At 39.7% G+C, this 17,331-nt stretch overlaps 1 protein-coding gene across 1 annotated transcript in view; it reads left to right on the forward strand.

The window, feature by feature from the left end:
• Positions 1-13,227: 13,227 nt before the first annotated feature.
• Positions 13,228-17,331, forward strand: part of rxfp2l (relaxin family peptide receptor 2, like) — a 69,013-nt gene continuing 64,909 nt past the window's right edge. The window contains exon 1 of the mRNA XM_052021623.1: positions 13,228-13,295. Coding sequence (XP_051877583.1) covers positions 13,250-13,295 — 46 coding nt within the window. The 5' untranslated portion in view covers positions 13,228-13,249. The remainder of the gene's footprint in view (positions 13,296-17,331) is intronic.

Below are 17,331 nucleotides of genomic sequence, written 5' to 3' on the forward strand. Positions count from 1 at the left end.
TACAAGTGACAATAATAAACCAATACCAAAGGCTTAAGTTTGCATAGCATCTTTCAGACTTCACGCAGGTGACAATAATAAACCAATACCAAAGAACAAAATTTTCATAGCATCTTTCAGACCATTCAAAAAGACTTCACGTATAGAATTACTTTAGAAGGCACAAGGGACTGTAGATGGTAGAATATGGAGCTAATTAAAAATTGCTGGAGGAACTCAGCAGGTCAAGTAGCATCTGTGATGGTAGAGGGATGGTCAGCGTTTTGGGTTGGAAGCCTGCGTCAGGACCAGAATTATTTCATGAAGTGTGGTCATCCTTGAAGGTAGGGGAGCCTACCAGCCATTTGTATACCACTATGCTCAGTTTTTAACAAGTGCTCAATATTTGTAATTCAATATAGCTTATTTATCTTAGTTGTTCTTTTCTGTACTTACTCAGGAGAATTAAAAGATACATTACTAACACTCCCGATTTTGTATCTGAACCAGGAATCTAAAGATGTGGACTCAAGTTTCAGTTGACAACATTAAATGAAAATAAAAAATACTTCTTTTTCAGTTTGTGGACCTAGCTGTGTACGAGTTGGCTGCATTTGTTTTCAAAATATAAATTAATTCATTAATTGTAGTACTAAATGGCCCAGTTTGAGACTGTGCACCCAAGTTCTACACTCCTAAGGCAGAGGAAACATAGAGACCTCTAAGATGTTTGTATGTTTCAATAACATCAGCTCTCATCCTCCTCAGCTCTAAAGAATAGAGGCCTAATCTATTCAATCTCTCCTCATGTAACAGACCTGACATTCCAGGAACACATCTGCTGAATCTTCACTGCACTCCCTCTGCAGCAAGTATACAATTTTTGACGAAAAGAATCCAGAATTGTATCCCATACTCTAGGTGTAGTCTCATCAAGGCCTCACTTAAATGCAGTAGGATATCCTTACTCTGTTACTCAAATCCACTTGCCATAAAGGCCAACGTACCATTTGCTTTACTGCCTGCTGCACCTGCATATTAGCTTTCAATGACGTGTACAAGGAGACCAGGGTTCCTTTGAACATCAACACTTCCAGCATTTAAAAAAGTACTCACCATTTCTAGTTTTTCTACCATTGTGAATAACCTCATATTCTTCCATGTTATACTCTACCTGCCATGTTGTTGCCCATTTACTCAACTTGTCTTTCTCCTCTTGAAGCCATTTTGCATTCTCATTACTACTCACATTCCCACTCAGTTTCATGTCATCAGCAAGCTTGGAAGTTTTATGTTTGGTTCCTTAAGCCACATTGTTGAATAGCCTCCAGTCACAATCTGCCAACCTTTATTGTTTATTCTGACTTCCTCTTCTGCAAACAGCAATTGTTCTTTTTAAATCTTTGATTGGTAGGTTTTTGTTAATCAAATGTATTAAGAGGTACAGGGAAAAGGCAATTATATAGGTCAGGATGTACATCAGTCATGATCTCATTTCAATAGTGGAACAGGTTCAAGAGGAGTACATGTTGGATCTGGGTATAAAAATATGAAAAGTATATATTTGCCTCTTATGGTGCTTTTTTTCCCCATTATATTGCAGATATTCCTTCCCTGAATTTTAAGAATATAAGAATCACAGAAACAAGTGTAAAACGTTTACATCCACATGTCTGTTCCACACAATCAATGAGATCATGTCTGATGTATGACCTGATCCATGTAATCGCCTTTGCCTCATTACTCTTAATATCTTTGATTAACAAAAACCTATCAATCAAATATTTAAAATGGACAATTGATATAACATTAGTTGCTGTTTTAGGAAGAGCTTTCCAAACTCGCCCCTCTCCAATTAAATAAACAAAAGTGTGCTTTTTATTTGCTGTCTGAGAATTCCTCAATGTGACTGGTTGCTCAGTGAACTTGGTGACTTCACTGTTCCAGGGATCCCACTAAACTCCTTGCAGCAGCAGATATTAGAAATGAGGAAGTCAAAGCCACAACTGCTATCATTTTTGGGAGTATTTCTCCGGTAGTAACACATATATATCACTAATTCACTAAAATGTGATTTACTTTATCACCTTTCCCATTCTTTTTAAACTGGTCTGCAGGTTAGGGTCCTGAACTGGAGCAGGGTTAATTTTGGAGGAATTAGACAGGATTGAGCAGAGGTCAATTCAGTGAGCCTGTTTGAAGGAAAAGGAATGAATGGCAAGTGGGAGGATTTTAAGAGTGTGATGTCAAGAGTCCAGGGGCAGCATGTTCCTGTTAGGGTGAAGGGTAAACCTGGCAAGTTTAGGGAACCTTGGCTGACAAGAGATATTGAGGCTCTGGTCAAGAAAAAAAAGTATACATTGGGTTTAGGAGGTTGGGGACGAGTGAATCCCCTGATGACCATAAAAAGATTAAGAATACACTTAAGAGGGAAATCAGGAGGGCAAAGAGAATATATGAGATGGCTCTGGCAATTAAGGTTAAGGAAAATCCCAAGAGGTTCTATAACTATATTAAGAGTAAAAGCTAGGGAGAGAGTAGGTCCCCTTAAAGATCAGTAGGGCTGCCTATATCTCAAGCCACAGGAGGTGGGTGGAATTTTTAACAAATACTTCTTCTCGGTATTTACTGAGGAGAAAATCATGGTTGCTCAAGAGATAAGAGAAACAAGTGGAGATGTTTTGGAGAACATTCATGTTACCAGGGAGGAGGTATTTGCAGCCTTACAGTGCATTAAGGTGGATAAATCCCCAGGGCCTGACCGAGTGCACCCTTGGACTTTGTGGGAGGCTAGAGAAGAAACTGCGGAGGCCCTTGTGAAGATATTTGCTACATTGTTAGACACTGGCGAAGTTTCCAAAGACTGGAAGGTGGTTAATGTTGTTCCATTGTTCAGGCTGACATCAGTGGTGGGGAAGTTACTGGAGGGAATTCTGAGGGGCAGGATCTACCAGCATTTGCATAGACAAAATCTAATCAGGAGAAGTCAGCATGGCTTTGTTCATGGAAAGTCTTGTATGATGAATCTTTTAGAGTTTTTTGAATAGGTAACTAAAAGGGTAGATGAGGGTAGGGTAGTAGATGTTGCCTATATGGATTTTAGCATAGCCTTTAACAAGGTCCCGCATGGCAGGCTGGTCCAGAACATAGAACAGTAAAGCACAGGAACAGGCCCTTCAGCCCACAATGTTGTGAGGAGCTAATTAAACTAGTAATTAAATGCCTAACTAAACTAATGCCTACACAATGTCCATATCCCTCCATTCTCTGCACATCCATGTGCCTATCCAAGAACCTCCTAAATGCCTCTATCGTACCTGCCTCCACCACCGCCCCTGGCAATGCATTCCAGGCATCCACCACTCTCTGTGTAAAAAAACTTGCCCCACATCTCCTTTGAATTTACCCCTTCTCACCTTAAATGCATGCCCTCTCCTTTTAGATATTTCAAACCTGGGAAAAAGATACCAGCTATCTACTCTAGCTATGTCTCTCCCAATCTTAGAAAGTTCTACAAGGTCTCCGCTCAGCCTCCGCCGCTCCAGAGAAAACAACCCAAGTTTGTCTAACCTCTCTTCATAGCACATGCCCTCTAATCCAGGCAGCATCCTGGTAAACATCTTCTGCACCTTCTCCAAAGCCTCCACATCCTTCCTATAATGGGGCAACCAGAACTGAATGCAATACTACAGATGTGGCCCAGCTACAGTTTTATAAAGCTGCAACATAACCTCCTGACTCTTGAACTCAATGCCTCGACTAATAAAGGCAAACATGTCATACGCCTTTTTTACCACCCTATCAACCTGTGAAGCCACTTTCAGGGAGTTATGAACTTGGACCTCAAGGTCCCTCTGCATATCAAAACTGTTAAGGGTCTTGCAATGTGTTGTTCCTTTATATTTGATCTCCCAAGGTGCAGCACTTCACATTTGGCCAGGTTAAACTCAATCTGCCATTTCTCTGCCCATATCTGCAACTGATCTATATCCCACTGCATCCTTTGGCAATCTTCTACACTGTCCACAACACCACCAATCTTTGTATCATCTGCAAACTTACTAACCCACCCATCCACATTTTTATCCAGGTCATTTATAAATATCACAAACAGCAGAGGTCCCAGTGCAGATCCCTGCAGAACACCATTAGTCATGGATCTCCAGCCAGAGTAAGTCCCATCGACCACTACCCTCTGTTTTCTATGGCAAACCAATTCTGAATCCAAACATCCAAGTTACCGTGGATCCCAATGCATATTAATCTTCTGGATGAGCCTACCCATGAGGGACCTTGTCAAATGCCCTGCTAAAGTCCAAGTAGACAACATCCCAAAAAGTGCCGTATCCTATGGATAATTATTCAAACCCCTTTGTTACTTTGATTGAGATATCTAACTCAATGTAGATTAGTGATCTACCACAGAGACCTTCTTAGCTTATGGACATCAGCAATTTATGGAGCAATCCAAGGATTCCTTTTATTGAACCCCTTTATTTTTAGGGCTGGATTTTGACACGTCTTGACTAAGGGATAGGAATCTCCTATCCCTGACGAACGCTAGGACTCAACAAGAAACTAACTATTGCAGTTTCGACCTAGCTTTCCCCTGGGAATGGTCCTATATCGAAAATTGGCCAGACCATTTAGAGATAATACAGAGATGAGTTGTGTGGGAAAAATCTCATTTAATATTTTGAGAATGCACACTGGAGTTTGGATTAAGCTTTATTAATGAAATGAGAGCTGTACTGATGAAAGGTGACTCAAATCAGAAATAATAACTAGACGCCAACTGATATTAAACGCAGAAAAATGCATTCTGGTACATTAGCAGCCCTCTTCCCCTCCACCCCCCACCCCTAAAATCCCTTGAGTCTTGAGATTGAAATAATCTTAAAGCATATCAGCAGCACCATTTGATTTTGATGTATGAAGAAAAATAATTTAGCTTCTTGAATAAATGTGGAAATGTCACAGTGATCTGGCAAAGCTTCATTTTTATATAGAAAATAATAATCAACCATAAATTAACTGTACTTGCACTTCAATAGGGTTGTGACATCTGGAGGGCTTGGTGCACATTAGGTTAGATTTTGTGGTTAGTGGCGAAGTGACAACATTCACTGCTGACCTTGAAGAAAGCTGACTGCAAAGATCCATTGATTACAACTTCCCCATTTCCAACATCTGCTGTTGTCAAGAGTTCAGTAGAATCCTGGTGTCCAGTAATAGTGAAGCTGTCAAGCTCTCTGAACAACCAGTCATGTTGAAGAATTCTCCCACACAGCAAATAAGGAAGTAGAAAGTACAATTTTTAACAAATATTTTAAAAGGTGGGACTTAGCACAAAATAAAGTTTGCACAGACACATCATCTAAGGTAGAGGTTGAAATTTCACAGAGAGCAAGAGTAAATTTGTTAAAAATAATTACAGTAAAATCCATTATATTTTGAAATTATATCTAAGGAAATTACAATCCACATGCATTAAATTACTTTTAGGGGCCAGAACTGCCAAGCAAAAATTATGGCTTAGCACGTTATTAAAATGTTTCATAGCCTCAATGCAAAAGAGTATAATATTTTCAAGCAACTTTCCCAAAAGAATGCATCATAACAAATGGCTTTCTGGATTTCTTCATTTAACTGCATACGTACATATTCCACAGCTGCTGTCAATGTCATGTTTGAAGGTGGTTTCACTTTCATTGCAACCAAAATGGGGGCAAATTCATTAAGGTGTTATTTCACAAAAAATAGTAATCTTTAGCCAGCCTACCATGGAACCCCCTTTCATGCTTTTATCTCTTCTGCCAAGCTTTCCACATTTTGTAATCTGCATCTCATCCAAAATTATGTTGCCTGTATCCTTAATCTTAGGAAATGCGTGATCAAAGAATCTTATTTCCCCAATGCAAGTTGGCAATGTTTTGTCCTTCTAATACTCTCAGATCAAGATGACATTCCCTTTTCTCAGTAAATTCTACAACTCTTCCTTTCCCTTTCTTCTCAGCCGTCCCTCTCTTTCCTATCCACTTGTCCCAATTCCCAGCTCAAAGCACTGCTATTAGTATTTCCTCCATCTAGCTTCTACTCCCCCAATACACTGTTCTCACTTTCTTGCAATGTTCCTTCAAGATCCCTTCTCCAGCCTCAAGTTTTTTAAGTGTCCTAATGCAGGGTTTCGACCCAAAACATTGACAATTCCTTTCCCCCCACAGACGCTGCTCAACCTGCTGAGTTCCTCCAGCAGATTGTTTGTTGCTCAAGGTTTTCATGCTTCCTTCCTCTCCACAGGATCACTTCCAACATCCTGCTCCTACACAAGGAGATTCTGAGTTGGTGCATATTACATGCAAGAATTGTAAGAATTCCTGTCCACAATACACGGTGGCCAGAATCACTTCCAAAAGCAACCAAACTGAATAATTGTCGGCGTTCTTATCCATGTGGATTTGTGTCTGTGAATAAAAACAACCTCCAAATCACAGACAGCTGGCATGCATTTTACAGAACTTCAGCCATTGTTTATATGTGAGAGTTAAAGCAGGCCTAACCTTATCCCTTATGCACAAACAAGGTCCGAAAATATTTCTCCAATTAATGACAAGGAGTTGCAATTTTCTTTCATCCTCCCATTCTGACGACACTAAAAATAACCATATTACTCTATCTGGCAGTTAGTTTGAGTTCCAAGAACTTAGCATGAATCAGTCATCATGTTTGTGACACTTTCTCGCTGTCTGACCAGTTATTATTTCTGGATGATGTGTTTAAACATTCAGCCACTTATAGCTGGTGCACCTTATTGTATATTTATATGGTATATTATATAAATATACCAAATACATATAATGTAGACAGCTAATGTATTCAAATTTAACTGCAGTTTAGTAAGCTTATACAAGCAAAAACAAATCAGCTGAGAATTTTAGATTGGATGAGGCAGAGTCCGATCATGTCCATAAAGCATATTTTCATTCCCAAGTTCTACGCAGAGTTTACATGATCCAACATTTGATTTATACTACCTGATGTGGGAATCTTGGGATAGCTAAGAATTGTGAAGGATTGCAAATCCAGTGAAGAATTAATTTTTGAAGGACTCCTGCCTGTCATCAAACAGGAGAGATCTAAGGGAAAATCTCTCAACCTCCACCCTCTCCCCATTCACACGATCCTATTCCAATAAAAAAATGAGATGTCCCAAGAAGATGAATACAAAGGGATCCCCTTCAACACCTCAATTTAGAGGATGTAGCTCCTAATCAGAAGCAGCCAGCCAATGGTTAATTTTCTTTTAAGGAAGCATTATCCTCTCAAGGGTGCAGAGGTTGTTTGTACCCTGACTCTGCCCTGACCTTTCTTGTGCAGCTCTCATTAACAAATTCCCTTTTCATTACAATAGAAATAGATTAAAGAATTTTTTTACTGCCACTCTGAAATTATATTTATCGTTACAAAACTTCTATAAAGGTGCCACTGCACTGTGTAGGAATCACTCTCTGACCAACGGATTTTTGGAGCATAGAGGAGCAGGGATCAGGCAGCAAAGGCCAAAATCAAAGCAGTCATCATCTTATTAAATGGTTGAGCCTCCCAAGGGTCTGCATAGCTTACTCTTGCTCCTATTACTTATGCCCTTATGTTCTCATTGCATTTCTTCTGTGAGGTATAAAGTATTCCATTCCAGACAGTATTCCATTTCTGAGATTTCTTCACGCTGGCACCACTGAGTCTACAAAAACTGATTCATATTAAGTTATTGGAGGTCAGACCAATTGCCAGATGGAGCAATTCTGTTTTTCTTACTATTCCAAGAATGGAGAAATTTGCCACTCCTTATCATTAACTAGAGATTTTTTTGGGGGCTGTGTGAATATGGATCAGGTTCTAACTATAATGGCTATCATACATTAAGAACAATTCAAGTACTATAGAAAGCATGTCAAGTATTCGTGTTTTAGAAGTTGCTTTCATTCACAAACATCTATGTGGACTGGTGGTCAACAACTATTTAGTTTAATTGCCATTGGAAGTGACTCTTGCCGCTGCATACTATGGATAAAAATTCTGATGGGATTGTGAATTCTCACCTGTAATATGTATCAGTTCAGAATTACTTCAGTTAGAAATAGGCCAATAAACAAAATACTGGCAGTAACACTGACAAACTGGAATAGAACTGAACAGATACTGGTAGTGCTGACAAGGAGAGAGTGAGTCAAACAGCAAGAAACTGCAGATGCTGGAAAATAGAAATAAAACAGAAAATGATAGGAATACTCAGTAGAATTGTTAACACAGTTTCTCTCTTCACAGATGCTGTCTGACCTGCTGAGTAGTTCTAGCTTTTTTCTATTTTTATAGAAGTGAGTGAGTGTGTGATTGTATGGTCTTCAAGGTGTATGGGCAGTGCAGTCATCAAATCATCTGTCCTTCTGTCTCAAGGGTGCTGGTGGCTCCTGAATTCACACCAGTAAAGAGCAGAGCACATCCTACAACCTATTGATGACCTTTACATTTTTTATTTCTGTTCAGACTGGATCTACAAAATGACTGCTCAGTTTGTATCAACACACAAAAAATGCTGGAGGAACTCCAGCTTTTTTGTGTGTTGTTCCAGATTTCCAGCATATGCAGTCTTTCTTGTGTCCGCTCAGTTTGTATTTTGCTTTTCCCTCTATTTTCTACATTTCTGTAGATAGAATCTTGCACCATAGAGGAGGCCTTTCAGCCTGAAAAGAATAATTCAATTAATCCTACTGCCTGCACTTCCCCACACCTCTGGAAAATTTTCTTTCCAAGTATATATTTATTTGTAATAGAAAAGTGATATTGTTATTGGTGAAACAGAAATAGGATTTGTTGGACAGAGGTTAATAAAGGATCAATAACAGTCATAGGGCTAGTCTACAAACCAATTAACGGTATGATGAAGATGAAGGAAGAAATACGCAAACAAGTTAAGCAAATGACTGAATAATCATGGAGATTTCAACCAGACCAGAACGAATTGGCCTGAAGTAGGGTAAGGAGATAAAGGACTGAATTCCTTTAATGTAGAAAGAATGCTTTTTAACCTAGAATGTAGGAGGCTTGACAAGGGAGGACAAGCTACTGGTTATGATAATTGAGAATGAACCAGAGCAGATAAGAGAATGGGGAACAAAAAGGGGAGGGAACAGTATGATCAGTCAACTTAACCTCAGTGGTAGGAAGGAAAAATATGTGAAACCTGCAAATAGGGAAAACTGAAAAATCTCGAGAAGCTAAAAATATGATGAGTAGTCAGTATGGATTTCAGAAGCAAAATTCTTGCTTGGCTGACCTCCAAACCCAAAACCTCTACCAGCTAGATGGACAAGAGCACCAAAAGCATGGGGAACACCACCACCCAGAAGTAGCCCTCCAAGCCACACACAATCCTGACTTGGAAACATATCGCTGTTCCTTCACCATTGCTGGGACAAAATCCTAGAACTCTCTCCCTAATAGCACACCTCAAAGACTATACAGGTTCAAGAAGGCAGCTCACCACCACCTTCAAGGGCAACTAGGGACGGGCAATTAAATGCTGCCTCAGCCTGTAAAGCCCACATTCCTTGAATCAATATATACTTAAAAAATCCTTCAATGAAACAACGGAGAGGATAGGCAGACATGTAACTTATCTTGATTTCTGCAGATTCTTTAAGCTATCATATAATAGATTAATAAATGTCAGAACCTACAGAGTCAGGGCACAAATCGCAGCATTGATCCTTTATGGACTTCAAGGTGGAAAGCCAAGAGAAGTGGTAAAGGAAAACTACTCGGAGTGGAAGAAGCTAGAAATTGGGGGTCACTCTGGTTCACAATTTATGTTAGTGGTTTAGGCTTTGTAACCAATGAAGCACACGTGATAAGTCTCTGGGTAAAGAACTTTCTTCTGAATTTCTATTTGATTTCTTGATAACCATCTTCGACTCCAGTTGCATTCTGCTTCAATGTATTCTGTGTCAATTCCATCAAAATCTTTCAAAATTTTAAAGATTCTTATTAGATCATCCTCAGATTTCTCTTTTCAAGAGAGCATTAATCCATTCTCAAAAGATATTGTTTTATATTTTGGTATCACCCAGTAAATCTCTTTTTTTTGCATTCTTAACAGTGCCTCTCTATCTTTTCTGATGGTTTCTAGAATTGTACCTCCGGTCTAGCGGAGGTTCAAAATAAGTTTATGTAATTTCACTATTTTTAAATTCTATTCTTCTAGAAATAAACACATGTTTGTTTTGAACTTTTTATGATCTTGACTAGTTTATTTGTTCTTCGAGATCCCTATTATTCTTTTATTAGATTCTTGTTTTTCAAGTAGGATGTGACATCCACATTTTTCTTATCAAGATGTGATAACTGACACTTAGCTGCATTGAGATTTATTATATGCCAGACTACAAGCTCATTAACTTGATGTTGATTAGACCCTTCACCCCATCAAGTATCATCCTCAAATTTAAAAACTCTGTTTTTGATTCCAAAGTTTGAGCTACACCTGCCTAGCAAACAGAAAATACTTGTTGGATTATCAAATAATTGAACAATTTTTCAATATCAAATCTTGAATAGTTTATGATTAACTCAAGGGCTTTTTTTTGATCACCAAGAAGCAAGACCATGTGTTTGAGGAAACACTGTACACAAATCCTGTTGAATAAATTCAGAAGTAATGATTTATGTATTTGTTATAAATATCCAGACCATTTCTTCTTCCTATGTCATCTACTTACTGTAGATTGTGACTCTTTTCATTGGTGGCTACAATAATATTGGTTTACTTCAGGTGAATAGTGATGGCAGTTAGAAAGACTCCCAAGCAATGACATTAACACATCTGCTGTGGTCCCACTGGAGACAGGTTTGAGTCAGTTAAATGTGCAGATTTTGTAAAAGTTACAAGTTATATACTTATGAATGGTCCAAGATTATTAATACTGACTCCAAGACCTGGAACTCAACACCTCCCTTCGCAACTGGATCCTTGACTTCCTGACCAACAGACCAGAATCAGTAAGGATGAGACTGCAGTCAATAAGGATAGACAACAACACTTCCGCCACGATTATCCTCAACATTGATGCTAATGCTACTCCCTATACACTCACAACTGCATGGCCAGATTCTGTTCTAGCTCCATCTACAAGTTTGCAGATGACACTACCATTGTGGGCTACCACTGCTGCATAGAACATAGAACACTACAGCACAGTACAGGCCCTTCGGCCCATGACATTGTGCCAACATTTTATCCTGCTCTAAGATCTATCTAACCCTTCCCTCCCACATAGCCCTCCATTTCTCTATCATTCATGTGGCTATCTAAGAGTCTCTTAAATGTCCCTAATGTATCTGCCCCCACAACCTCTGCAGGCAGTGCATTCCACACACCCACCACTCTCTGTGTAAAAAAACTTACCTCTGACATCTCCCCTCTACCTTCCTCCAATCACTTTATAATTATGCCCCCTCGTGTTAGCCATTTTCGCCCTGGGGAAAAAGTTTCTGACTGTGCACTCGATCTATGCCTCTTATCATCTTGTACACCTCTATCAAGTCACCTCTCATGCTCCTTCTCTCCAAAGAGAAAAGCCCTAGCTCACTTAACCTATCCTCAATCCTGAGAGAATGTCTAAGAAGAAAAAGAGTAGAAAGCAACAATTATGAGCTCTGCATAGACGTCTTGATAGAAACTGCCATGGTCCTGTTGTAGCCCATGAATTTCTGTTCTAGGCAGCATAACCCTACTTTTCATTTACCGTTTCTCAATTTCATACATTTTCTTGGGAGATTGGAGTCAGCAATAACGCTATACACAGCTAATGTTTAGCACACCAGAAGAAGTTGAACACAGTATTTGTTTTGAATAATACGTGTTTTCTCACTTAAGGGAAAGTATCCCTTTCTTACAACTATTTCTGCTTCCTCAGGCACTCCTGGTTTCTGACACTACCCTCACGACACATACTGACCAGCTAACCCGGCAGTCCATCCTGAATCCCATACATATTTTCTTTCTCCTTTGACAGATCATATATTGAAGCATTCTCACAGCTCTTATGCAACAAGTCAGCAGGAAGTGACTTGAATGGGAAGAGGCTCACTACCAACTGAATGGAGGAGGTCATTGTCCATGTAATAGATAGGGAGAGACTAAGAACAATGACAGATGGGCGACCAAAGGATATTTGGCCATCTTCCCTTTCTTTCCCCAGTGAATTCCGATCCAACTGGAGGATCTCTTCAAGTCTTGCTGGTGAGTATATTGGCTCCCTCAACACCAATCTGATTCGAGTCTGATAATATGACCAGGCACTGTTACACAATAGTAACAGGTCTGATGAAAGGTCATCGACACGAAACGTTGACTCTGCATACCTCTCTCTCTCTCTCCTGAGTATTTTCTACATTTATTTTGCTTTATTTCAGATTCTGAGCACCTGTAATGTTTTGCCTGTAATGTTTTGCCTTTAGACTGTCGTGCAATGACCAGGTCTCACACCGGATATTCCCAGGTATATTTGCATCCGGTTGAAAAAATTCATTGTTCTCAGCAATGACAATGAGGGAACGATGCAGATGTCTGTGGAGAGCGCTCGTCAGGTTAGCACTGACCGTTTCTTTCTCCACAGATGCTGTCTGATCTGATCAGTGTTTCTAGCGTGTTCGGTATTTATTTCAAATCCCCAGTGACGACTGTACATTAATCTAGTGTGCAACCTCAACTGGCGGCGCAGTGTCCAATTTCCAGGTGTACTCGGTACTCGAGCTCTTTGTTCAGACGCTACAGTTGTTGCCTCCTGCTCTGTACGAGTGGAAGCTGTAACCTTCGGGACTGGGGTATTATTTTCTGTTTGACCCTCGATTTTCCATCAGAAACATTAAATGTCCGATTTCAAAGAGAAGTTTGTTTATAAACTGATAAAGAGCGGAATTGCATTTTGCAATCGGGCTTAGAGCAAAGTGTTGTATAGATGTTGCAAACGCTGAACTCAGTAGGGTGGTTACAGACGCAGATGGGGGTTGTTGTTTCCGGTGATACCGAGCTCTTTGAGAACAGTCTCTGTGTATTGTGGTGAAGTTGGGTTGGGAGTGGGTTGGTCGAGACGGGACACTCCTGGAAGCGGGGCGGAGACTGGTAACCAGTGGATCCGATATGCACACACACACGAGGTAAACTGCTGTCATACCACCACAGTTCTTGGAGAGCGGAGTCTCAGCCTTAAGAATGACATCCTTTTTAATCTCATTCCTTCTTCTCATCACCACTGCCGGTGAGTCTCCCTGTATTTTGTTCTCAATCTCCTAATAAGGAAGTTTAACCAGTGCCCACTGGTTTTAATATATGTGCGTTTAGTTACCGGGTAATGCTTAATATCTATATGAATACATAGTATTCGTTTTAAGTAAGTAATTACACCGAAGGTGTTTTGGTTATGTATAATAACTCCAAATGTATAACTGTCTGGTCCGTCAGAAAGAAAGAAAAAGTGATTCTTTTTGCAACTGCTAATGCACTAAAAGTTGAACTGTACTTGCCTTGCATTAGGATTTAAAGCCACTGATATTTTACGGTGTCACAAAATTGAACCTAATTTTCATAAAAAAAAGGTAAAAACAGAAAAAGGCAATTCCTGTTCTGCCATCGAATACGTCTGTGGCTGATCAAATCTACTCTGCCCGGTCTCTATAAATTTTGATTCTCCTATAGTCCAAAATTCTGCCTCAGCTTTCAATGTACTTAGCTAGTCAGCATCCACACCAGATGAAGGGTCTGGACCCAAAACGTCAACTGTCCATTTCCCTCCACAGAGGCTGCCTGACCCACTGAGTTCCTCCAGCATTTTGTGTTGCACCAGATTCCAGCATCTGCAGTCTCTTGTGTCTTGTCCTTGCAATATCTATCCTGTCAAATGCCCTCAGAATTATATATGCTTCAATGAAATTGTCTCTCCTAACTCCAGAGAGCATAGGTCCATTTATTTCTATCTTTCTTCAGCGGAGAAACTTCTTAACTCAGGAATCAATCAACTTTTGCTACATTATTTCCAAGGTAGTTATATTCTTTCTTAAATAATGTGGCCAAAACTACCTGTTGCTCCAGTTGTGCTCAGGCTAAAGCCCCGTACAGTTACAGAAAAACCTCCTTATACTTGTACTCTATCCACCCTGAACCAAAGGCTAACATTTCACTTGGCTTCCTAATCTCTTGTCATACCTGTACAATAACTTTTGGATCAAGTGCAAGGTTATGCAATACCAATATTTATGACATTACAGTTTATTATTAGTAACCTATAATATATCATTCCCTTTCTACTTCACAGAGAAATATGTGTAAACTTGTTGCTATGGAAATTTAACCCAGATTGACACAACTTTGTATTTCTGATATTTGTAATTAAATATTCATTCTACATAGATATTTTTTTTGTGTGCACTTTGTAGCCAATGCTTTAAAAGATTTTAATGGTCTCACTTATTCTGGGCTGCTCACATCATGGACTTTTAAAAATGATCAATGTCTTCAGGCACAAGGATTTCACTAATCGGGGTGTTATTGGGACGGAAGGCACTGAAGATGAAACTGCTCAATTTGTGAGCCCTCAGCTGGAGCTTTGGAAAACCAGTGGGCTACAGTGGCATCATTAATGGGGTAGTCAACATTAGTGACTGGAGTGAAATGCTTTCAATTCATAAATTCTGATTCTGATAAGATACTTAGATCGTGCGCATGATTGGGAAAAGGTCTTTCCTTCTTTGCTCTGTACAATCCAAACACACCAATTCTTTGAAGAACTGTGGTGAAATCTATCATCCTGTATAGAGCGACGTATCACTTTTCACCTTTAGCAAGTGTCAGTCTGTGGTGAAATGGTAACTAGTAGGTTTTGAATCAACTTCCAGACCTCTCAGTCAATTGGGTCTGGTGAGGAATGAGAATATAAGCACAAAAGAACATAAGAAATAGAAACTGGAGTGCTCCATTCTTGTTCCTGTACTACTATGTAATAAAATTGTAGCTGACATTATACTTATTTTCCTGCACTAAATCCATACCCTTTAATTCCTTTCATATACAAACATCTTTCTGTCTCTGTCCTGATTTTATTCAGTGTTTGAGCCTCATTTGCCTGCTTGGATAAAGAATTTCAAATTTTCACTCCCCTTTGTGTGAAGAAACTTTCTCTTGGTTGTTAAAAAGCGCAGATAGTGTTTCTCCCAGTCTCCAGATCCGTAACCCCTGGTTTGAGACCCCCAGCCGGGTGGTGGGAGAGGAGAAATCATTTCAACTATTCTGCTAGGACCTGTTTAAAACAAAATAATTGTATCTTTCAATGAGCTCACCCCCCCCCCCCCCACTCTTCTAAACACTAGAGAATATTGGCCCAGTCTACTTAATGTCTCTCAATAGAAACAATCACCTCCATCCCTAGAATCAATTTAGTGAACCTTTGTTGCACTCTGTCTATTACAAATAAATCCTTCCTTAGCTAGGAAGACCAGACCTGTACACAATGTTCCAGATCCAGCCTCACTGGAGTCCTGTATAATCTTTACTTGTGTGTTCAAATCCACTTGCCATACAGGACAGCATATTGTTTTCTTTTTGAATAAAATTTGCATATTAACATGGCATCAATGATTTGTGTACAAGGACAACCAGGTTTCACTGAGTAGCATATTTTTTAGTATCTCACCATTTAAAAAAATATACTCTGCTGACCAGGACAATGGTAAGAAGAGTTTATTGTCATTTGCATGGGTACAGTGAGGTAGTGTCATCTGCACAAGTACTGTGAGGTACAAGTACAATGAATTTAATGCAGTTAATGGTGTTACCTCTCAGCTCCAGGAATTTAGGTTTTTTCCTGCCTTTGGGTGCTGTTGGTGTAGAGTTTACACATTCTCTTCATAACATAGAACAGTACAGCACAATACAGGCCCTTCAGCCTATAATGTTATGCTGACCTTTAAACCTCGCCTAAGACTATCTAACCCCTTCCTCCCACATATCCCCCTATTTTAAATTCCTCCATATGCCTATCTAGTAATCTCTTGAATTTGACCAATGTACCTGCCTCCACCACCACCCCAGGCAGCGCACTCCATGCCCCAACCACTCTCTGGGTAAAAAAACCTTTCTCTGATATCTCCCTTGAACCTCCCACCCATCAGTTTAAAGCCATGCCCTCTTGTATTGAGCATTGGTGCCCTGGGAAAGAGGCGCTGGCTGTTCACTCTATCTATTCCTCTTAGTATTAACTGGGTTTCTGCTGGGTGCTGTGCTATTCTCCCACATCCCAAGCATGTGCTGGTGAGTTAATTGGCTACCCCTTGGTGTAAGTAAGTGGTTAAAAAAAATCAAAGTGGAGTTGAGGACATCTGAGAGACAATAAGTTGCAGAGCTACAAGGAAATAAAATGTGGGGAATGGGATTAATGGGATTGCTCTGCTGGGGAGCCAGAATGGACTTGATGAGCTGAATGGCCTCCTTCTGACCCCTAGTAAGTAAAAACAAATTAAACTTTTGTTTTTTCTACCAAAGTGATCTGTACACGTTTCAACATTATATTCCTGTCGTGTCCTGTCTTCAGGGTCACTCACTTCGCCTTTTTCTATCTATTTGAAGCCTCTCTGCTTCCCCATCGCACTGCCACCCATCTTTGTATGAAGAAAGAGTTCTTAATAATATGCTGAACAGAAATCAAGTTTTGAAAACTGACATGTAATATGCACCTAAATTTGTATATGACCTGGTCAGGATGTGTAACTTTTATTGAAGGTTCAGATCTCTTTTACAATTCAGGCTTGTCCACTGGAAACAAAATGAAAATTTTTATATGTAAAAGGTGTGGGGGGTTCTTTGATTCAGACTGAATTGTTTAGGATTCTGAGCTAAGCTTAAAGGACCTATGACAAGCTAACCCATTTCTAGCCAGCCAAACTTTTTTTCTTCCACTTTTAACTCACCATAGGATTCCTGATTTACACCTTCATAAAGGGAAAATTAAGATTTTGCAATGTTCTTATTACTGGCTTCTTGCTTTTACATAAAATTAAACTCACCCAGAGTTAAACTATTTGGCCCCTAGCCTGCATTAAATCCTCTTTGCCTGTTACCAGATTCTCAGCAATGTTTGTTGTCTTCCTTGACTCAGGGGAGAACAAAAATGCTTCCTTGGGCATCTATGGTTACGGAAGGAAATTCTGTACTTGCTGTATTGGCATTCCACATCTGTGTTGTGCACCTGTCAAACAGTGACCTGAGAGAAAGTCATAGCTACATTTGAGTTTGCATAATGCTTC

This window comes from Pristis pectinata, chromosome 8 (assembly GCF_009764475.1).
Source record: "Pristis pectinata isolate sPriPec2 chromosome 8, sPriPec2.1.pri, whole genome shotgun sequence".
NCBI lineage: Eukaryota > Metazoa > Chordata > Chondrichthyes > Rhinopristiformes > Pristidae > Pristis > Pristis pectinata.